The sequence below is a fragment of the Mirounga angustirostris genome, unplaced genomic scaffold (genome assembly GCF_029215605.1).
Source record: "Mirounga angustirostris isolate CCGP_5_RB_7025 unplaced genomic scaffold, mMirAng1.0.hap1 SCAF_6, whole genome shotgun sequence".
Lineage (NCBI taxonomy): Eukaryota > Metazoa > Chordata > Mammalia > Carnivora > Phocidae > Mirounga > Mirounga angustirostris.
In genome coordinates, this window is record NW_026991714.1 from 60,150,754 (window position 1) to 60,174,490 (window position 23,737).

Here is a 23,737-nt window from a genome sequence, read left to right on the forward strand (position 1 = left end):
CTGTCCTTTTCTGAATGGCCGGCCGATCCTGATGAATTGGCCTATTTTCAGTGATGTCCTATTCTCCAGGCCTTATTAACTTTACCAAATCCTTTCTACTTTTCTTTCCTTCCTTATGCTTTCTCTCTTTACTTCCTTTCTTCTTTCTTTCCTTCCATCCAAACCTCCTTTTTTTTTAAAAAATGTGTATGCTATATTTCTTCCACAAAACAAAACAAAACAAAATTCAAGTTGGCTTATAAAAGGAACATGGGTACACAAAAAGGTTAATAAGATAGACAGTGAAGACCTAAAAAGAAGAAAACAACAGAGATGTCAATCAGCCGCTAGAAGAATTCGACAATGCCAATGGGCAATCGAGCTTTTCCATTTGGTTTTTATTTTTATTTTTTTTCTAGTGCATAGAATAGAAATATCAATCTCTGCTGAGATATGAAATGTGCCTAAGTGAATTTAAACAACTATTCAAAATACATTGAACTCTGGCATCATTATGCTTGTTCAACTTTTACAAGCGAAAAGACAGCAATTCTAATTATATTCCCAGCTGTTTTTTAGTACTTTCCTTAATTGTTGGCAACTCTAATAAGCAGTATATGAAAAAAAAAATCTGCCGATCAGGTAAAAATGGGAAAGATTATAAAACTCTGGAAATGGCATTTATAGATGCATGTGCTGGCCAGTACACACCAAAAGAGGAACCGGCATAGAGAGATGGCACCTACTGAATCTCTAACAAATGCGTGTGTGTTGGCATCACGTCTGACAAAGGACAGGTGTGAATCCCGGCTCCACATCTCAGCTCTGCTCTAAGCCTTAGGGACCTCAGCTGTAAAATGAAATTGATACTCCTTCTCTGGATCTGAAAGTGTTAATATTTTAAAATCAGTGTATCTGGATTTAAATGCTGGTTCTATCTTTTAGTAGCTTCATGATCTGAGACTTAGTTTTCTGATATACCACCTACTTCATAAAATTTCTTTCTCTTTTTTCTTTTAAGACTAAATAACATATATCAAGCTCTCAACATGGTGTTGGCACATTTAGTGTTTAGTACACGTGAGCTCTCTTGTCTCCTTTAAATAAGAAGAAAACATCCAGCATGGTACCTGGAGGGAACCAATTAACTAATGTTAATGTATTATAATTCTTTTTCATTGTTATTTGCAATATAGTCACAGAGAGGGAATATGAAGGAAGCCAGAAGCCCAAGCAGAAAAGGCTTCTATTTACAGGAAAATGGCCTCTTGGTGGCTGAAACCATTGTAGACATTCTGGGGGTAATGACTCCTATTCTGAAGACTTTTCAGTATATTTTGGGTTTTGAGTTTTAATTGTGTAGAGCAACTGCATAGTTAAATTAGTCAAATGACTACAGCAGTCTCTTGTTCCTTTATGAAGTATAGTATTTAAACGCAAATGCAAAACATACATACATAGATACATAAATGGATAAAGGGGTATGGTTAGATAATAAGTTAAATGAGACCGTTGGTCTCAACAGGCTGGATGTGATTGGGCTTTAATTGTTGGTACCGATTACTTTGAATGGGAGACATCATGGACTAAACATCTGCAGACTTTTTCATTTTCTGCCTTGGTAGAATATTCCCAAGAGTCAATGGTCACCAAGTGAGAGGTTCCTGATGATATTAAACATACAAGATACAATAATTTTTTTTTAAAAGTGGATGCTAATGGAATATATGCAAAAAGGAATTACTGCTCTCTTGTGAGGAGAAGCTAATAACACACTGAAATGAATACATAAAGGAAACCATAGCTCCTGCTCATCTCCCGTGAAAATAATTAGAGCTGCATATAGTATTCCTCATGTATATAACTATGAAGCTTTGGCTGCAGTAGCAGAGACATGGGTTGGGAGCAGGTGCCCAAAGATATGAGGAATTTATTCATGTTTTCTTTAAGTATTATTTATAACAGAAAGTGCACATTTGAAAGATGTATGCTTAGGTAATATCTGTTGTCTTGAACTAGATCAAACTAATCAATCTTGTTAGAGGTGTATGTGATGGCTCTGATCTATGATTTCTTGCATGTTATCATCAGAATGTTAAACGATATCTCAGAAACGCAGAATGTTTTCCCATAATGAATGGTTCACTGGCATTAGAACAATAAATAATAAAGGAGTCACTTTATTTCTTTCATATTGACATGATAGCTTGCAGAATGGACAATAAAATGTGTATTTTTATAAGCTTTTTTTTTTTTTTTTTTACACAAGGGTCTTGATTATTTGCAAGAGTGTTTTAAATGCTTCTATCCTCGGGCCACCCAAGCAAGATTGTTGTTTGAAACAATATGAAGAGCATACAGAAAAGATTTCTTCTTACTTTGACTGTAATAGATACACATTGGAGTATGTGGAAAATAGCTCTAACAAAGGATATGCCCAGGATGCAGTAGCTAAATATAACACCAAATCTATGAAAATCAATTACTTTAGTCCAAAAGACACAATGTCCAAAAGACACAATGTAAAGGACCATCTGTGTAGGTGGATCCATGTACCTCTCATGGTTGCCAACCACTTAAGGAAAAGCAGAATCTAAACCTGAAATAATTGTGCCAAAAGGAGAAGACACACAGGCTATAGGTTGGGAGACCAAGGTTTTATTTGTTTGAACAGGTTTTTGCGTGATTTTGGACATTCACGTTTTTCTCAGGTGACTTTCCAATTGTGAGATGAGTACGTCTGCATGACTACTTCATGATATTGTTATAGTAATCAAATAAAATAATCTATTTAAAATGATTTGGAATAGTATGAATACTTTGCAGGGATAAAACATTATCAAGGATAATGGAGACATTCTATACTTTCTCAATTCTGATACATCCTCATGTTCCTTGGGCTGATTTCTCTGACAAGCCAACCAAAACCATGGGATACGAAGGCTATTTGTAACAGAGTTTTATTATATTCATTTACAGAATTTTGATCATTTTCTCTAGAGGATTTGTGGAGGGTTGGGAGGTGGATGACAGACTCTAATGGTGAACATAATGAGTTGATTTAATTAATGCAGTGACAATTAAGATATTCAATCCAGTTAATTGATGTGTAAGCAAACATCTAGTTGATTTGTCTGAATCTCAATTTTCCAGTTATTTTTACAATAGATAATACTTCAAGAGGAACAAATTTTGCAACTATTCAGCATTAAGTTTTTATTCTGGATAAATCCACATTTATTCTTTTTTTTTAAATGTTTTTTATTTATTTATTCATGAGAGTCAGAGAGAGAGAGAGAGAGAGAGAGAGGCAGAGGCAGAGGGAGAAGCAGGCTCCCCGCCTAGCCCGATGCGGAACTCGATCCCAGGACCCCGGGATCATGACCTGAGCTGAAGGCAGATGCTTAACCATCTGAGCCACCCAGGCGCCCAAATCCACATTTATTCTTAATCTTATTTTTCTGTCTGCATTTTAAATCATTTTTTTTCCACCCTGGGTGTGGTTTAGATAAAGAAAAATACACTTTAAATTTCTTTCTCTTTACTTTTCCCCATCTATTTAGGAGAACACAAACTGAATCATTGGTTACCATAAACTTAACATCATTTCAATTAGTAAAAGTCAAGGGAGTATTGAGAAGTGATTGATCTTGGTACTTCAGTCAATGACTAGAGAAGATATGTGTCCTCTGTCATTATGTTTTTTAGATTTGTCTAAAGGAATAAGACTAACATGTGAGCAAAAGATAAAATTAAGCAACAAATTGAATAGTAGCAAATGTGAATAATTCATGGTAAGGAAAAGCAATTGGGAGCTGAATTATGGAGAGAAGTCTTCACGGAATAGTTTGTGTTTGAAGGCTAGTATAAAAATTGCATGCATTTTATTTTATTTTATTTTATTTTATTTTTTTAAAGATTTTATTTACTTATTTGAGAGAGAGAGAGCATGAGGGGGAGAGGGTCAGAGGGAGAAGCAGACTCCTCGCTGAGCAAGGAGCCTGATGCGGGACTCGATCCCGGGACTCCAGGATCATGACCTGAGCCGAAGGCAGTCGCTTAACCAACTGAGCCACCCAGGTGCCCAATTGCATGCATTTTAAGAATTCAATTTAGCTAAATGTGCTTGCAAATGTTCAGAGTTTTAAAAGAATCTGGCCTATTTAAAAATAAAATCAAGATTTGGGCACATTTGAATGCTGACTCATTTAAGCTTCACAAAACACTGTATTAAAAGTATTTTGCTGATGAAGAAAAAAAAAAGAGAGAGAGAGAGAGAGAAGTTAACTAAGTTGCCCAATGCCCATAGCCAGTAAGTGCCTGAATCAAGATTCCAGCTCAAATATTTCTGCAAAGCCCATGACTCAACTTAAATGCCAGGATGCCTCTCAAGAAATACTGGGATCTCAAGAAGCATGGGTGAACAGAGAGAAAGAGAAAGGTGAAGCAAGAAGGGTACTACTCAGAGAACACAGAGATACTCAATGTTCTTTAAGTATCCAGGAGTCACAGTGAGGCTCATTTCAAATCCCAACCACTCATTAGACGGAGGATCTCAAGGTACTCCCTACTTTGGTCAGCATAACTTCAAGAGCTTGGCAAGGGTAACTCTTCCAGTAAGAGGCAGCAAGGATCACAAATGAGCAGGATGATGTCAAGAAGTTATTAATATCTGTCAATCATTTTGTAAAGGGTGCCAATCTTAACCAAAACTTTGTCTTTTGATAAATTGTCTCAAAATATCATCCATAATTAATGATATTAGACACAAAGCATATTTACTAATAAATGATGAATAGGTTCTGGAGGATAAATTTTGCAAACACAAGCCAAAAGTTAATAGTACATATCATAGAAAGGCAGATCTGAAAAACCGAAGAAATATAGATGTGGAAGATTTTGCAGTAACCGCCCAAATTTGTTCATATACTTCTGCACCTATAGTCTTGGACAGTCCTTCCCTACACTGGTTCTGGACTTGGTCATGGTACCTGCCTTGGCAGAGTATAAGCTTGTGTTGTGATTGGAACTGTGAAAACCACTGTCATAAGAAATCAGTGCTAGCAGGCTGGAGGTTGAGAGAAGGAGATGCACCTAACTGACAACGTACCAAGTACCAAATATGCCCCCACATCCTAGATCATCCACCCAACCACCTGGCTACAATCCAGAAGAAAGCCCAGCAAAAATTAACCAAGCAAACTCCCAGAATTATGAACTAAATAAAATAGCTGTTTATTTTAAGCCACCAAGTTTACACAGCAAAAGCTAACTGATATGCCAGAATACCATTTTGAGCAATGAGAAAAACAAGCAAAAGGTATTACATAATTGTTTCCCAGATAGAGACCTGGTAAACCAGAAGGACCATTCTGCAGAGACTGTGTGGTATGTCCAGGCAGAAAGAGTTTGGGCATCCTGAAAGAATCCCATGCCCCGGAGATGGGGGAGAGCAGCAGAATATTCTCGTGCAACTGAGAGTAAAATAGAAAAACACCATAGGTCCTTGGGCAGCAACAGCACACTTTCCCAGTGTGAGGCGGAATCACTTGGTGTGCCCCCAAGTTGAGCTTGGTCGAAGCAAAGATTGTAAACAGACAGGAAGAGGCCCTCTCAATGGGAACAAGAAATAACACAGAAGCCGTGGAGTGCACCTCCAACTGAAGACATTGGTGGTGGACATCATGCTTCCCAACGGGTGCCAATGTGGAGAGAGATGCAACAAAGGCTAAATTCTTCCTCTCCCTCTCCTGCCCCTATCCAACAATTGATGTACATCAATTTTCCTCTCTGTGAAATCAAAGTACCACTGCATTCTATCAGCTAGGCTCTAACTCTGAGACTAATGCAATTTATTCGGTGCTTTGTATTTTCATACATAGTCTATGTTCTCAGCAATAGAATTGAAAAGTATTAATAAAATTATCAACCCCTTGCACTACAACAACATAAGCAAAGTTTATAACAATTAAATCATCATCAACGACAACAAATCACCCAAACAGAAACCTGCATCCAGCATTAAAAATTGGGGAAGGGTGCCAAAACATATGCCTCCAAAGTCTAACACTATACTATATATTAGACCAGATTGCAAAACTGTCCTAAGAAAGCACCACAGTACTAAGTAGAGAAGACTTTGGAAGATGACTAATGAACCCCCAAGTCTGCAGTGGGAAGGTCAGAACACAGAAGAGAAGGAGGCACACCATTTTGGATGCTGTTCACTGGAGTCACTGAACAGCAGCTTCTCTCCACCACGTGGAGAGCACACAAGACAGAGGTCTGGCATGACCCCAGCATGCAGGAAGCTGGAAACTGACAAAGCAGGATACAGGATGAAAGTGTGGCCCATGAAAAGGGTCCATCACAGTTAGAGACAGCATCGCTCCCAGCTCCACTCCTTCTCACTATACTCAGTCTAACCAAAAGCTACAACTAACCTACTGATGCAAACTAGTATCACCAGCACGGCAGCTCCTGCTGCAAAGAAGGGAAACTATGGCATTGAGTTATCTAAGACAATCCATCCACCCTGTCAATAGTCAAATATCAGTCCTATGAGGAATTCTTTATGTTTGAGGAGAATAAATGGGAAAACAATTCATAAAACAAACCCACAAACATTTCTAAGACATAAAATGGCATGAAGTAAACTTAATGACAGTCTCTTCTACGTGAAGTCAAAACAGTAAAAGTGAATGATACTGATGTAACGAAAGAAGAGATGAAAGATGACTCACAAGACAATGGGCTGTGACTAGAGGAGGCATGCCAAAGGGCAGGTGGAAATACAGAACTGGACAGAATGAAGAAGAGTCAAAATGCAATAGATTTATTCTCCATTAACAGCAATAAAGAGCTGAACTGCCAGTGGAGGAAATAAAAATGAATGCTATAATGTGCAAAGTTAACAAGTTTACCTAGAGGGAGAAGGAAGGGAAAGAGCTAAGAAAAGAGCGAAAAAAGAAGAAAGTGATAAATGATAATTGGGTGTAAGGCGGAATAAAACATACTAGTAAATGTTATTTCAAAAGAATAAACCAGAATAAATAAACAGGCAAGTGATTAGACATAATAACAAAAACGAATACGAAACCAACTATAATTGTTAATTTTTTGAGCAATTATTATGTAATAAGTGTAGTAATAAATGCTTGATTACTGTTTTTTTAGTAGTAGCTGCTTTATACACATTAATTCTTTAATTTTCAGGAAAACACTAAGTAGTGGGCATCATTATTATATGATGTTAAACATGAAGAAATGAAATCAAAATAATATAACAGGAAAATTTTTTTCAACTTAAGTAAACCTGAATCAACAGACTTAAATGATTTAGCAGATCATACAAATACACCAACCAACAAACAAACCCCTAGCAATTGTGTATTTGTGTTTTGAATTTCAAAGATAGGGAAGATATCACAGAGATCTAGGCAGGGGAAAACACACACATATGCATATAGATATATACATATATATGAAAAATTATATATATAAATTTTACATATATATGAAAAATTAGTTTTCAGATTTGGCCATAGTGAATGCATGAAAGCAATGAATTAATACCCACAGTGTTTTAAAGAAAAAGGTTTATCTCACTTGCATTGCATCTAGCTAAGTTGTCAACATACACATGGCAACAAAAGTTAATGTCAGATACACAGGGGCTCAGGAATTGAACAAATACATATAATCCCGAGAAACTGCTGGAAGAAGTATTCCAGCTTTACAATAAATTAGTTAAGAATATTAACAAAAATAAAATTTAGTAGTGATATAGAAAATTAGCATACATATGTCAACAATATCTATATGTACAAATAACCAGTTAGTAGATATAAGTGAAGAGTAAAACCTACATATAATAGTAACACAAAATAAAATAGCTAGGAACATACTTAATATGAAACATGCAAAACCTATATGAGGAAACTTTAAAACACTCCTGAAAGAACCCACAAAGCAAACCTGAACAAATGAAAAAACACAGCATATTCTTGGATAGAAGACTGAAGTCTGTAACTTGTCTGGGAAGACAGAAGGAACAGGTTTGAGACGGGATAAATCAGGGTTCTACTTTGGTGATGCTGAGGCTGGCCCCCTGAGAGAGGCCACATATGCAACAGGTAGACTAGTATGGAACACCATGGAGAGGTCAGCATGAAAGCTATGAATTTGCAAGTCCTCCACACATGCCACTGAGCAACAGCGTGTATTTGGAGAAAAGAAAGGAACCTAGTACAGAAACTTGGACATTCCAACATTTACAGATTAGCTAGGAGTGGAGACCTGTCACAGAAGACTATGTGGGTAGTGACAAGAACAAAAGCCATGAGTGGGACACCCTAGAAGCCAAAGACAATCAAGTCAATCGGGGAGGGAATTTCTTCCTGTATTCCCAGTGCCTAGCCCATAGTAAGAATTCAGAAAATTTGTTAAATGGATAAAAATATAGATAAATCAATGAAGAAATAAGCTTCTTCTAGAAAAAATATTGTGAAAATGGACCCAAGACGTAGATGAAAACAAAACCTTTAGATGAATCCTGCATGTGTACTATATGGGTATGTGTATATGTAAACATAACAAAAATAATCCTAAATTCTAATTGAAGGCCTAAATATAGCTTTATCTTAAAAGAATAATACAACATGGCCACTTCCCTAATAGTAACAAAATCTCTAGTAAAATAGCCAGCCAAATGTGCACTGAATTACTGCAATAGAAATGGAAAAGTATTAAGTATTCATTAACAAAATATTGAGCACTAAGTGTACAAATAATGTGGACTCATTGGTCTTGCAAAGACCCTGAAGACCATGCAACCCTCTCCCCCCGTCCCTAGATGGGCCATCAGAACCTGCACCTTTCCCCAAGCATTGCTGTCTTCTTCCAACTTGTCACAAAATCCTCTTTCAACAAATAACTGACATCTGGAACTTCCAGCGATCCCTAGAGGTCTTCAAACAACCTCTTGACAACCAGATAGAAGCCTGGCATGAAGTTTATTTTATTATTTTTTATTTTAAAATTTCCAGAAAATGTATAGGGTTAAAATTAAACCTGTTACTATAATAACTATTTAGTCTCTCTTTATGAGCAGTTCCAAAATGCTATGACTAATTTCATACATGCAGCCATCAGAGTTACTTTCATGATGTCAGTTATGTTCTTGACCATATTTATTCAGAACCACGCTGCCAGATTGATGCATTTCTGTGTGCAAATCTGTTGTATCTTTAGAATAGTCATCAGTGCTTCCCACTCTTCTTAAAATCTAGCCTTTTACTCTGCAGAGGTTGAACTAGTTCATTCAAACCAACCAATCAACCTACCAACCAACTAGTTTTTCAGCCAGTCATAAATATGACTAAAGAACATGTATGTTCTTTCCTGGATATGATCGATTTTATCTTTCTATATACCTTCTAACAAAGCTTTACAACTTCCTTAAACTGTTGAGCAAGCAAATCAAATCAGTTTTTCATACATGTTATAGCTAAAATGGTATCTCATGTATAAATTATAAACAATGACTGTTTCTTACTAGCTTATCATGTACTTTTCCTTGCTCCCCAGACTATTACTAAAGTGCACTTTTGGTCTTAACTCACAAGAAATACTCTTGAATCCACTTCACCCTTTGAGCCACAGTATTTTTTGTAAAACAGTACTTTCCTGGTTGTCAATGACTATGCCAATCTTTTGGTTTTTGTTTTGTTTTGTTTTGTTTTGTTTTTAGCATTGGGGGCTTTTGTGTGAGTGAGCCTGAGCTGAGACTAAAATGTAAACTTGGTAAGACTGTGACTCCTTGTCCCAGGAATCACCTCCTCTTTTCACTTAGTAACAATATGATGCTGGAGTAGGTGCTTCATCTTTATTTGTTTTAATCCTTTTTAACCTGCTAGGATAGGTATTCTAAAACCTCACGTACCAGTTGAGCAGGGGCTGTGCACAGGCATTTATGTATTGAATTACATCTACATTTTCTGATAACAAGGTTTTATGAAGTTAGCTCAGAATGAGGAAAAATAAAAACTCTGCCTTTCAATGTTATTTCTAAACCATTCTAAGGTGTAACCACCAGAGGCAAGAACAAAAGCCATGCTGAATTCTTTTCTAATTGAAGTGATGATTTGTTGTGTGGTTGGTGTATTGTCATCTTTCCCTACCATGTCATTCTCAGTCACTGTAATACCAAATTTTATAAGCTTTTTGTTTGTTTTCTTAGCATCTTCTCTAAACAAAACACATCTTATTTTCACTTCAGGGATGTACATTGTTTGCTGCATGTGAAAGCTCTTACATGACATTTTTAAAAAGTCATTAAATGCCTTCCGTATGTAGGAATTTGTTCTAGGCAATGTACAATGTGGGCTGGTGGAAACTGTTCCCAAACTCTGGAAATTAGCTTAGTGCTGCAGAGCAGACATATTATATCTACAATTATTTATGAACACACATATAGTTTACCCATTCTATAGTCGTCAATCACCTGAATCAAATTTTATGAAATGGAACATTAAATATGTGAAAAATTGTTACAACTTACTAAATAAATTTTAGTTAAATTATGTCGACTACCATAAAATTTGTATAAATATAAAAAGCATAGTTTAAATGTAATTAAAGTCTTTTAGATTTGCTTGCTTGCCATATTAGCCCTAAGAAAAACATATTTCTTAAAACCACAAAGAAAATAATTCTATCAATGGGAAAATGATTTATTTACCTGGATCTTCTATAGTTAAGTTCTTTATTAACCATTGAACAATGTCTGACCCTAGAAAAAGAAAAAAGAAAAACACAAATATTTGTGAACATTTGTTTATACATGTTAACTTTAAGAACTCTTAACTTCTGGCACTCACATTAGTAGGAATGTTTGTTTTATGTTTTTGCATATATCTTTTTTTTATTAAAGCATAAAGATATATTTTGCATATATCTTTTTTTTATTAAAGTATAGTATAGTTTCAGGTGTACAACATAGTGACTCAACAAGTCCACATGTCATGGTAGGCTCACCACAAGTGTAGCTCTCATCTGTCCCCATACAACCCTATTACAATACCAATGACTATATTCCCAATGCTATACTTTTCATCCCTGTGACTTACTAATTGTGTAACTGGAAGTCTGTATCTTCCACTTCCCTTCACCCATTTTGCCGTTCCCCTCTTCCACTCTCCCCTCTGTCAACCACCAGTTTGTTGTCTGGATGTATTCTCTGAGTCTGTTTCTGCTTTGTTTGTTTTTAAGATTCCACATATTAGTGAAATCATATGGCATTTGTCTTCCTTTGTTTGACTTATGTCATTTAGTGCAATACCCCCATAGAGGTCCATCCATGTTGCAAATATCAAGATGTGCCCAGGTGAAAACTAGTAAATTATTTAATATGAAATATTTAAACACAAAGGTTTAATATCCTTGTAGTGGATAAGATGATTCATTCATTTGTTCATTGACTAGGTGCTTATTGGGTGCCCACTATGTTTGAAGTACAATTCTTAGCACGGCATACCCGATACTTTGTAAGATGGTCCTTTTATCTACTCTCAAGCCAAGCCAAATTTTTTGTTAGCTTTTGAAAACTCCTATGTGTTTCAAGCCTCCATGTCTTTATAGTACTATTCTCTTTGACCGAAATGTCTTACCACTATTTTCAAGACATTCAAGATTCGTTTACACAATAGAACTTTCCTTGACCCTCATTTTTGTCCACTGAGTTTACAGCAACCTCCATTGAAAGTGAACTGGTCTCAGGAAACAAACTGAGGGTTGCTGGAGTGGCGGGGGGTGGGAGGGGTGGGGCGGCTGGGTGATGGACATTGGGGAGGGTATGTGCTATGGTGAGCACTGTGAATTGTGTAAGACTTTTGAATCACAGACCTGTACCTCTGAAACAATAATACATTATATGTTAAGGAAAAAAATTAAAAAAAAAAAAGAAAGTGAACTGGTATCTGTGTAGTCTTGTACTGTAGTACAGATCATACAATGTTGCAACTGTTTATTTGAATAAAGCCCTCAAGTAAGTACTTTGAAGTGGGTAACATATTCACCTTTCTACATTTGGAACAAAGCAAGTGTTTGATAATGTGTGATGAATAAAAAATATGAGTAAATATAGGTTTTCACTTTATACAGAATAAAATGAAAGAGGGTCTGCAGAAAATGTGATGTTTGAGCTAGATTTTGATATATGAAAAAGACAAAACTTAGTTACTGAAGGCCTATGTCAAAATTAAAAAGGGGACAATAGGCAATAAAAACTATTGTGTTCCTTCTATATACTACATACTGGGAGTAACAGGAACTTGACACTAATAAAAGTACTCAGATCTTGAATTCCAGGCAAAATAATTTAGATTTTTTCTTTCTATATGTCAGGCAGAGAAAGGGAGACATGGTATGTTCTGTTGTGTTTGGTTTTAAACAGAAGAATGACCTTATCAAAACAAGTTTAAGGAATTCGATTGGCAATACATGTGGGAGTGCCTTGGGCCAGTCACACAGAAAGCAGGGAAGCCAACATTTCTACTGGTCAAGATCCAGGATTGAAAGGAAAAGTACTGAACTAGTTCAGTGTACAAGCGAACTAAAGCAAAATTAGAGGCTTGCTTCAGGACTTTGTGGCTAATTAGGTATGGGGGTGGCCAGTGGGAGAATAGTAAGAGAACTCAAGGTTTCCAGTGCAGGAGCATCATGGATGAAAAGAATGGTGAAAATATGAGCAGAAAGAAGAGGACTTGATTTACCTGAAATATTCATTTCTATTTAATTTAGTTTTCAACATCATTCATTTCTACATAAAATAACAAAAAATATGTATGAAAATAGCTTTGTATACATAGTAAGCTGCAGCAGGGCTGCATGAATGAAATTTTGTGTGACCTGAAATTCCACTTCTACCTCCCTTGGAGACTGGCTTCCGTCGCACCTGAGACGTAGCATATGACTGATGTTGACAATGGCTAATTAATTCTTGCTGCTTCATGCAAAATAGTTCAGAACTATCTTCAGAATAAGCTTGGGGGCACCTGGCTGGCTTAGTCAGTAGAGCATGCAACCCTTGATCTTGGGGTTGTGAGCTTGAACCCCACGTTGTGTGTAGGGATTACTTTAAAAAATCTTTAAAAAAATTAAAAAATAAAATATGTATGCATTTTTTAAATGACTTCATGTGTTGAATCACTTGTGTTCTTTTATAACTGTTACTTTTATAACTGCCATTGATTTCCATACAGGTAAGAAGATGGATTCACCTTGATCTTAAAGCAGCTCTGAGGGAAGGAAGGAAGGAAAACCACTCACAAGAACACAGGTATTTCACAGTGTTATGTTCAGCCTTATAACCTAACTTGTCTTGAGGCACTGTCATCCCTTCAAAAAAGAGAAGGGGGACTCAGTTTTTCAAATATGTTTGTATTGATACTTGACCAAAGTAGAATTCCAGGTACCCAAATCTTATGCACTATTTCCAGGTACCTTGCTCATTTTCCACATTTGAGCATCAACTTGGGGAACATATGTGAGCAGCCACTGGAAATTTTCCATGCTTTTGCAGAGAGCCAAACATTGGTTCCAAGACTATAATTTTCTCTTAGTGTGAAAGATGATTTAGGAATGCTTTTAGGGAAAGTTTTATTTTTTAAGTTTTCTTCTTTTTTATTTTTCTGAGCAGAAAGAAATACAAAGAAGCTTAATTTGAAACTACATTTAACTCAGGAAACAGGAAACTTTTTTTCCTAGCCTAGATTTGAGTATTTCTATTATGGTTATATTCTCAGTTCAGCTCTGAAAGGGATGATTGGGCCACTTGTCAATATCACTTAGGAGATGCTATTATAGTGGTTTTATTATTGCGTGGTCACGCCAGTATACTTATGGTTTTAAGTTAGAACATTATGAATTACTTCGCTGTTAAATATATACCCAAATCCACCATATTTACCTATTATGTATGTATGACAGCAAGACCTTAGCTTCCAGACAGAGAACAAAAACTTCAGCATCTTGATGGAACCAGAAGACTAAAAGAGAAATGTGCTATCATAGCCACATTGAGAATTACAATTCAAAATTAAAAGGGTGCATTACAGTCAGGAGGGGTGTAGGAAAGAAAGGTGCATTTCTAGTCCAACATCTCAGCCTTTGTTTAATGAATAGATGAATAGGTTTGTGTAAATGTACATATCCAGGGTACTTTAGACTTCCATCCATCTTTATTCTGAGGGCCTCGCAGTAAAATGGAGAATTTTTTGTTTTCTTTTTTGCTTTTTGTTGTTTTTTCTTTTCTTTAAAAAAAAATGGCAAAAGAGCTCTTGAATAGCTACAATGTGAAACTTGCTGAGAGATGCAATAATATCTTAAACCCCAAGAAATAAAAGAAACACCTGTATGACTACAGCTACTGGGAACTTGAGCCCCAAGCAGTGTCTATACTCTTGCTTTGAATTCTTACTCTTGTACCCCTCACAGTTACAAAATTATGTGTTCCCTCTCCTTAGCAGGAGAAGTAGAGGTTTTATTATTGTGCAATCCCAGTAATCTATGATTTGAAAAATGAAAACAAGCAAAACAAGCAAGACAGTTCCTCATACACTGCTCATAGCTGCCCACATGCTGTTTTGTTTCTTATTTCCATGACTTTGCTGATGCCATTCCGTCCCCGTCTCTTTTTCCTTCAGCCAATTCCAACTCAGTCCATAAGGTTCAGGTCACACATAATGACTCCAGGAAGCCGCCTCTACCCACCCCACCTGTGGGAGGGTGTTATTCATCTTTGGATCCCAAACACCCAGACCAGTGCCTGACATGTAGAAGTTAATCAGTAAATGTTAAAAGAATGAATGAATTCACAGCAAGGTTCCCTCTCCAGATCTTTCTCTAAGACAATTTACAAAAGGATGGTGTCTACCATACAAAGAGTATTTGGCTGGCATATAATTTTCAGCTACCATAATCACCTTTTGCAGTGATAATTTTTCCATTTCAGTGCTATCACTTTACCACTCCACCCATAATTAAAGCAAAGCCATGGAAGACGTTTAGACATCGGTATTATTTCCTCACCCCTGCCACGGACCTGAGCGGAAAGAGGCTGCCCCAAGTCTGCTGTGCTGCAGAGAGGCCTGAAGCAGGCCCTGTCCTGTGCCTGCATTACTTCCATTGCAGCTATGTTCCTTCTACTGATTAGGACACACCCTCAGCTACAAGGGTCAGCTACAGTCATCCCTACCCTAAACCTGGGTGGATGGTTCACAAGAAGGAAAATATTGTGAAACTTTTGTGCATGTGATATATGAGGGCTTTGTAAGCAACCAAAATGTTACACTTTTGATTTGTATCTGCTACAAAAAAATCTCTTTAAGTTCTGCTAAAGCCATTAACAAAAACTTTAGCTCTTAATCAGTGGAAGAGGCCCAAATATTCCTGAGGCAAAGACACTGACCTTTTTAATATTTCTCTCTCAGGAAAATAGATAGGGCTTTTGCTTGGGGTGGAGCTCCTGGGCTGTTTTCTTAAGCAGATATTTAATTAAGATCATGACAATTTATCTGGATTTTTAAACTTCGTTGTGTAAGTTCCATAAACCATAAAAAGATTTCTTCAGACACAAAACAAGGATTTTGGACCTCTTCAAAGCCTAAGAAGCTTTAAAGAAAGGCAGCAGAAACAGCAAAGCAGGAAAGATGACAATAATCAGAGGACACAAGAATATCGAGATGACCCTAAGGACTGTTTCCCACCCTCTCCCACAATTCAAGATGATTACTGATCAAGCAGAGCACTTTTTTTTTTTTTTTCAAATCGTGTTCTGAGCAACACCACTTGTCTTGTGTATGAGATGGTATAAGTCCATGTGGGAAATGCTGTGGAATTAGGCAAAGGAAGGGAAAAGTGGTTCCTTGATGTGGCCTTCACTGTGATAAAGGACATGTGAAAAATCAAGAGAAGGGTGAGTTTGCAACGTTTCCTCAGAAGGGAGACAGAGGCTCCCTTTAAAGAACATTTTTTAAGTTTTATTATATTTTTCTGGTTTTACAATACTTTAGACTCACAAAAAATGAAATAAGTAATAAAAGTGTTAAATGTGAAAATATAACTGAATTTCAAGTTAGCTAATACATTGGAACTTACCAACAATAAATGAAACAATTGAGTGATTGATTAATCAATTAATCAATTCTTTTTTTTTTAAAGATTTTAGTTATTTATTTGAGAGAGAGAGAATGAGAGACAGAGAGCATGAGAGGGAGGAGGGTCAGAGGGAGAAGCAGACTCCCTGCTGAGCAGGGAGCCTGATGCGGGACTCGATCCCGGGACTCCAGGATCACGACCCGAGCAGAAGGCAGTCGCTTAACCAACTGAGCCACCCAGGCGCCCCTCAATTAATCAATTCTATATGCTAGCTGCTAGGCATAAAGAAGAGATTCGAGACCATTCTTGTTCTGAAAACATAATCCCCTTAAAACTAGACATAGGCCATGTCTAGGTGTCTAACTGTGTCTATGAGGGACATATGAGATGAAGAAGACATGTACTGATTGATAAATAAAAATTTCCTTTCGTGCAGTCTACAGCTGCAATAGGAAGTAAGAGTAAACTAACATTTACTGAGTTTTTCTTGCAGAATAGGGTATTTCACATAACTTTCCATTAAAAACCTCTACTTCAGCTTTTTTTTTTTTTTTAAGATTTTATTTATTTATTCGTGAGAGACAGAGAGAGAGAGAGAGGCAGAGGGAGAAGCAGGCTCCCAAGGAGCAGGGAGCCTGATGCGGGACTCGATTCCAGGACCCCGGGATCATGACCTGAGCCGAAGGCAGAGGCTTAACCATCTGAGCCACCCAGGCGCCCCTCTACTTCAGCTTTTAATAGTAAATTTTCAGAAATACAACAAATGAAAATGTCCAGAACCAAAAATAGGAATGAATCACCCAAAATGCATATTTAAATATGCCTCTCTCCTAATGAAAAGTTTGCAATGCCCTTCTCATTGGTGCTTGGATAGTCTGAGGACTTGCACGGGATACAAGATCCTTCATGGCTTACCTCCCTTCTGCCTCTCAGCCTCAGACCCCACCCTTCCCTCTCCTGGATTTTATAACTTAAAAAACGTCAACTTGAACTTCTTTAACAATACATAGCATGATGCTTATATACTCTCTGCTTTTACAGACTGTACATTCTGGTTGGAATAACTTCTTCCATTTAAGACACACCCCGAGTGTCCCTTTCTCCTTGAAGCTGTCTTGGCTATTATCTTCCTCAGCTCCTGTTGCACCTGTTTCTCCCCTGGGATCTCATGGCACCACATCCATTCTTCCATTACAACTTACCACGTCAAACAGATAGTATCTATACACGTATCGCTAGAGCATAAAATCCTCAAGGACTTGAGCACAGTACCTGGTAGAGTCTCAAGAACTACAAGTCAGGATTTGAATTGAATTTCTCAAAGACCAAACTCAGAATATAGTGTTCCTTAACACTTTGGAATCTTCCTTCCTGTATTTTGAGCTAGTTATTGGGATTCTTGAGCTGTCATTGCTATCCAAACAAGCTTTATAGTTTCAATGCTATAAAACTAAGAATCATTTGATGTCTTTGGATTAAGAATGTCTTGTAAAATAATCAGACTTCTAATAAATAATTGTTAAATAAAATTAAAAATGTAAATTTTGAACAGTACCTTTTAAACTAGAAAGTCTCCATTTTGAAAAATAAGAATACTATATAAATAAATAGATGTGTCCTGTTGTAGATGATATTTATATTTAAACACATCTACTTTGCCACGTTTGGTCAATGAAGTTAATATATTCAGAGATGAAAAGTAATTACATGTGGCCCACAACTACGTTTTGGCAATTTCATATTTTAATTAAACCTTTTAAAAACAGACTTTATTTTCTAGAGAAATTTTAGGTTCACATGATATTGAGCAGAAAGTGCAGAAGTTTCCCGTATACCTCCTGCCCTCACATACACATAGCCCTTCGCAGTATCAACATCCCAGTCTACATCTGTTACAGTTGATGAACTTACATTGACATATCATTATCACCCAGAGTCCCTAGTTTATATTATGGTTCACTCTCAGTGTTCTACATTCTGTGGGTTTGGACAAATTTATAACGGCATGTATCCACCATATTGTATCACGCAGAGTAGTTTCACCGCCCTGAAAATCCTCTATGCTCCACCTATTCATCTCATTGTCTCCTCTAACCTCTGTCAACTACTGATCTCTTTATTGTCTCCATAGTTTTGCCCTTTTCAGAATGTCATATAGTTGGAATCATGCAGTATATAGCCTTTTCAGATTGACTTCTACACTTAGTAATGCATTTAAATTTCTTCCATGTCTTTTCATGGCTTGATAGCTCATTTCTTTCTTAGCACTGAATATTATTACATTGCTTGAAGGTGCCAAGAAACACAATGGGGAAAGGATAGTCTCTTCAATGCTTGGGAAACTAGATAGTCACATGCAAAAGAATGAAGTTAGATCCCTATATGATACCATACATGAATATCAACTCAAAATGGATTAAAGATTTGAATATATGACCTGAAACCATAAAAATCCTTGAAGAAAACATAGGGAAAAACTTCCTTGATATTGCCCTTGGCAATAAATTTCTGTGTGTGATACCAAAAGCTTAGGCAACAAAAGCAAAAATAAGTAAGTGGAAATATATCAAACTAAAAAGCACCTGAACAACAGAGCTAAGAATGAACAGAATGAACACAAAATATATTTATTGGGAGAAAACATCTATGAACTATATATCTCACAAGGGGTTAATATCCAAAATATATAAGACTCATACAATTCAACAGACAAAAAAAAAAAAAAAAAAAAAAAAAGAACAACTTAACTAAAATATGGGCAAAGGACCAGAATAGACAATTTTCTAAAGAAGACATACAAATGGTCAGCAGGTATATGGAAAGGTTCTTGCAGAGAGTGGGGCTCTCTGCTCAGCAGGGAGTCTGCTTCTCCCTCTCCTGTGCACTCTCTTTCTCAAATAAAATCTTTAAAAAATAAGAAGAAAAGGCTCTCAATCATCAGAGAAATGCAAATCAAAACCACAATGAGATTATCACCTCACAACTGTTAGGATGGCTATTATAAAATGAATAAATAAAATATAACAAGTCTTTTCAAGGATGTGGAGAAAAGAGAACACTTGTACACTGTTAATGGGAATGCAAGTTGGTACAGACAATAGGGAAAACAGCATGGAGATTCCTCAAAAGATTAAAAATAAAACTACCATATGATCCAGCAATCCCTTTTCTGGGTATACACCCAAAGGAAATAAAATCAGTACTGCAAAGAGGTATTTTCACTCCCATGTTTATTGCAGCATCATTCACAATAGCCAAACCATGGAAACAACCTAAGTGTATACTAATAGATAATAAAGAAAAGGTATGATAGTATTCAGCCTTAAAAAAAAAAAAAAAAGGAAATCCTGCTATTTGTAATGAAACAGGTGAAAATGGAGGACATTATGATAAGCAAAATAAGCCAGACACAAAAAAGACAAATAGTGCATAGCCTCACTTACACGTGGAATCTAAAAAGTTGAACTCATAAAAGCAGAGAATAGAATGGTAGCTGCTAGGTACTAGAGGTGGGAGGTGTGAGAGTGGAAACATATTGGCCAAAGGGCACCAAGTTTCAGTTATACACTATGAATAAATTCTGGAGAGCTAGTATATAGCATGGTGACTATAGCTAATAGTACTGTATCATATACTTGAAATTTGCTACACGAGTATATGTTAAGTGTTATCACAACTTATAATGGTAACCATGTGAGGGGACAGATACGTTAATTAGCTTGATTGTAATAATCATTTCACAATGTATATACATATCAAAAGATCACATTGTACACCTTAAATATATACAATTTTTATTTGTCAAGTATACCTCAACAAAGCTTAAGTGGAAGAATAAATATAAGAACAGGGCAGAGAACTCCCTAACCTTCTTTCTATCATGTGAGGATACAAAAAGTGAGCAGTCTGTAGCCTGGAAGAGGGCTCTTACCAGAACCCAACCATGCTGGCACCCTGATCTCGGACTTCCAGTCTCCAGAACTGTGAAAAATAAATTTCCGCTATTATAAGCTATCCAGTTTATGGTGACTAAGCCCGAGCTAACGAATATGAAGGACAAGTTCCAGGTTTTGGCAATTATGAATAAAGCTGCTGTAAACATCTGTGTGCAGGTTTTGTGTGTATGTAAGTTTACAGTTCCTTTGAGTAAATACAATGGAATGCAATTGCGTGATTGTAGGGTAAGTGCGTGTTTAATTTTATAGGAAATCACCAACCCATCTTCCAAAGTGGCTGTACCATTTTGCATTCCCACCAGCAATGAATGACACTTCCTATTGCTCCTCATCCTTGTCAGCATTTGGTATTATCACTGTTCTGGATTTTGGCCACTCTAACAGGTATATAGTGATATCTTGTTTTAATTTACATTTTTTGATGACATATGATGTGGAACATCTTTTCATATGCTTATTTGCCATTTGTATATCTTCCTTCATGAAGTATCTGTTAAAGTCTTTGGCTCATTTTTTAATCAGGTTATTTATTTTCTTACTGTTGAGTTTTAAGAGTTCTTTATATATTTTGGATAACAGTCCCTTATCAGATGTGTCTTTTGCTACTATTTTCTTCTAGGCTATGGCTTATCTTCTCATTCTCTTGACATTGTCTTTCACAGAAGTCATTAATTTTAATAATGTCCAGCTTATCAATAATATCTTTAATTGATCATGGCTTTGATGTTGTATCTCAAAAGTCCTTGCCATACCAAAGGTCATCAAGGTTTTCTCCTATGTTATCTTCTAGAATGTTTGTAGTTTTGCATTTTGCTTTTAAGTTCTGTGATCCATTTTGAGTTAACTTTTCTGAAGGGTGTAAGGTCTGTGTCTAGATTTATTATTATTATTATTATTATTATTATTATTATTATTATTATTATTGCAGGTGGATATCCAGTTGTCTCAGCATTATTTGTTTGTTAAAAGGACTATCTTTGTTTCATTGTATTGCCTTTGCTCTTTTGTCAAGGATCAGTTGACTATATTTACATGGATCTATATTCTGTTCCATTTATCTATTTGTCTATTCTTTCACCAATATCACACTGCCTTGGATTACTATACCTTTATAGCAAGGCTTGAAGTCAGTCCTCCAAATCTGTTCTCCTCTTTCAAAATTATGTCAGCTATTTCATATCTTTTACCTCTCCATATAAGTTTTAGAATCAATTTGTTTATAACCATGAAATAACTTGCTGGGGTTTTGATTGGGATTCCATTGCATCTATACATCCAACTGGGAAAAACTGATATCCCAGCAGTATTGAATCTTCCTATCCATGAATGTGGATTCTCTCTTCATTTATTTAGTTCTTTCTTGATTTCTTCCATCAGAGTTTTAGTTTTCCTCATACAGATATTCTACACATACTTTTTAGATTTATAACTAAGTTTTTCTTAATTAAACTTTTAAATTTCTAGATAATTATAGATTCATACACAGTTGTAAGAAGTAATACAGAGAGATCTCATGTATCCTTTATACAATTTCCATCCAAAAATAACATTTTGCAAAACTATAGTACAATATCACAACCAGGAAATCGGCACTGGTACAGTGAAGCTATAGAACATCTCCATCACTACAAGTGTCCCTCATGATCCTCTTTTATAGTCAGACTCAACTGTTCTTAACCCCTGGCAACCATGAATCTATTCTCCCTTTCTACAACTTTGTCATTTTAAGAGTATTATTAAATGAAATCATACAGTATTCAATCTTTTGACACTGACTTTGTTTTTCACTTACTCAGCATGTCACTGGAGATTCACCCAAGTTGTTGCACATATCAATAGTTCGATCCTTTTTATTGCTGAGTATTACACTGTAGTATGAGTGTACCAGAGTTTGTTTAATCATTCACCTGTAGAAGGGCATATTTGTCAGTTTTAGCTATTATGAATAAAGATGTAGAAGCTATAAACATTTTTGGGCAGTTTGTAGGAATATAAGTTTTTTACTTCTCTGGGATAAATCCCTGCAACTGCAGTTGCTGGGTCATATGATTTTTTTTTTTTTTTAAGAAATGGCCAAACCATTTTCCATAGTGTCTATTTTCCACAGCCATTCTGACAAGTTATGTGGCAAGAGATCACTGTCATTTTAATTTGCATCTTCTTGATGGCTAATGATGCCGGCATGTTTTCATATGCTTATTTGATGTAGGTATATCCTTTTTGGTGAAATGTCTCTTCATGTCTTTGGCTTATTTTCTAATTGGATTGTTTTGTTTTTTTTTTTAACTGTTGATTTTTCAGAGTTCTTTACATATTCTAGATACTAGAATCTTGGAGATGTGGCTTGCAAATACTTCCTTTCATTCTGTAGCTTGTCTTTCACCCTTTATTATCTTTTATTTTTAAATTTTTAAAGAACATTTCTTTATTTATTTTAGAGAGGAGGGGAGGGGCAGAGGGAGAGAATTCTGAAGCAGATGCCCTGCTGAGCACAGAGCCTACTACAGGGCTCCATCCCCTGACCCATGAGGTCATGACCTGAGCCAAAAGCAAGAGTTGGACATTTGACTGACTGAGCCACCCAGGTGCCCCTCTTTTCACTCTTTTAACAAGGTCTTTGGCAGAACAAAGGTATTCAACTTTTATGAAATCCAATTTATCAAGTTTTCTTTTATACGTAATGTTTCTGGTGTCAAATCTAAGAACTCTTTGCCTAGCCCTAGATACCCCAAAATTTCTTACTTAATTTACTAAATGTTTTTTGGTTTCAATTTTATATTTAAGTCCATGATCCATTTTGTGTTAATGTTTGCATAAAGTATGAGACTTAGGTTGAGGTTCTTTTTTTTTTTTTTAATTGCCTCTGAATGTCTAATTGCTCCATCACCATTTGTTTAAAAGTAGATCTTTCTTCAATTAAATTGCTTTTCTACCTTTGTCAAAAATCCATTGGGCTTATTGGTATGGGTCTCTTTGTAGGTTCTCTATTCTGTTTCATTGATCTCTATGTTTCCCCTCCACCAATATCAAACAGTATTGATTATTATAGTTATAAGTTTGGATTATGCAATATAAATATGTAATAAAGTCCTCTCACATTATTCTTCTTTTTCAAAAGTTTTTTGTTTTCCATATAAATTTTAGAATTATCTTGTCTATATCTACAAAATAATCTTTTTGTGATTTTGATAGAAATTGTGTTAAACTTTTATATCAATTTGAGGAGAACTGACATCTTTATAAGGTTCTGTCTTCAAGTCTATGAATATAGTATGTTTCTCTATGTATTTACATCTTCTTTGATTTCTTCTATCAGTATTTTACTGTTTCAGAATACAAGTCCTGTACAAATTTTATCAGATTTATACCTAAGCATTTAATTTTTGAGTGCTTGTAAATGGTAGTATATTTTTAATTTCAGCATCTACACGGTCTTTGTTTACATACAGAAATACAATTGACTTTTGCATATTTATGGTATATCTTGTAAACCTGTTGGATTCAATTTTTGGCGACAGGAGCTTTTTTTGTAGATTTCTTGAGATATTCTATGGAGAAAATCATATTATTTGCAAATAGGGGAAGTTTTTTTTTTTAATTTCTTCTTTTTTTTTTAAATTATTTGTTTATTTATTTGACACAGA

The 23,737-nt window shown here is 35.9% G+C and overlaps 1 protein-coding gene across 11 annotated transcripts in view; it reads right to left on the reverse strand.

Annotated features, from left to right (window-relative positions):
- RGS7 (regulator of G protein signaling 7) overlaps positions 1–23,737 on the reverse strand; it is a 523,559-nt gene that overhangs the window by 153,083 nt on the left and 346,739 nt on the right. For 9 of the 11 annotated variants that reach the window (XR_010412359.1, XR_010412356.1, XR_010412357.1 and 6 more), the window contains one exon: positions 10,721–10,771. The exons of the other annotated variants lie outside the window; for them this stretch is intronic. Coding sequence is in view for 6 of the 9 variants with exons in the window: in XM_064594396.1 (XP_064450466.1) it covers positions 10,721–10,771 (51 nt within the window). In the remaining 3 variants the exon portion in view is untranslated. The remainder of the gene's footprint in view (positions 1–10,720; positions 10,772–23,737) is intronic. 11 annotated transcript variants of the gene reach the window in all.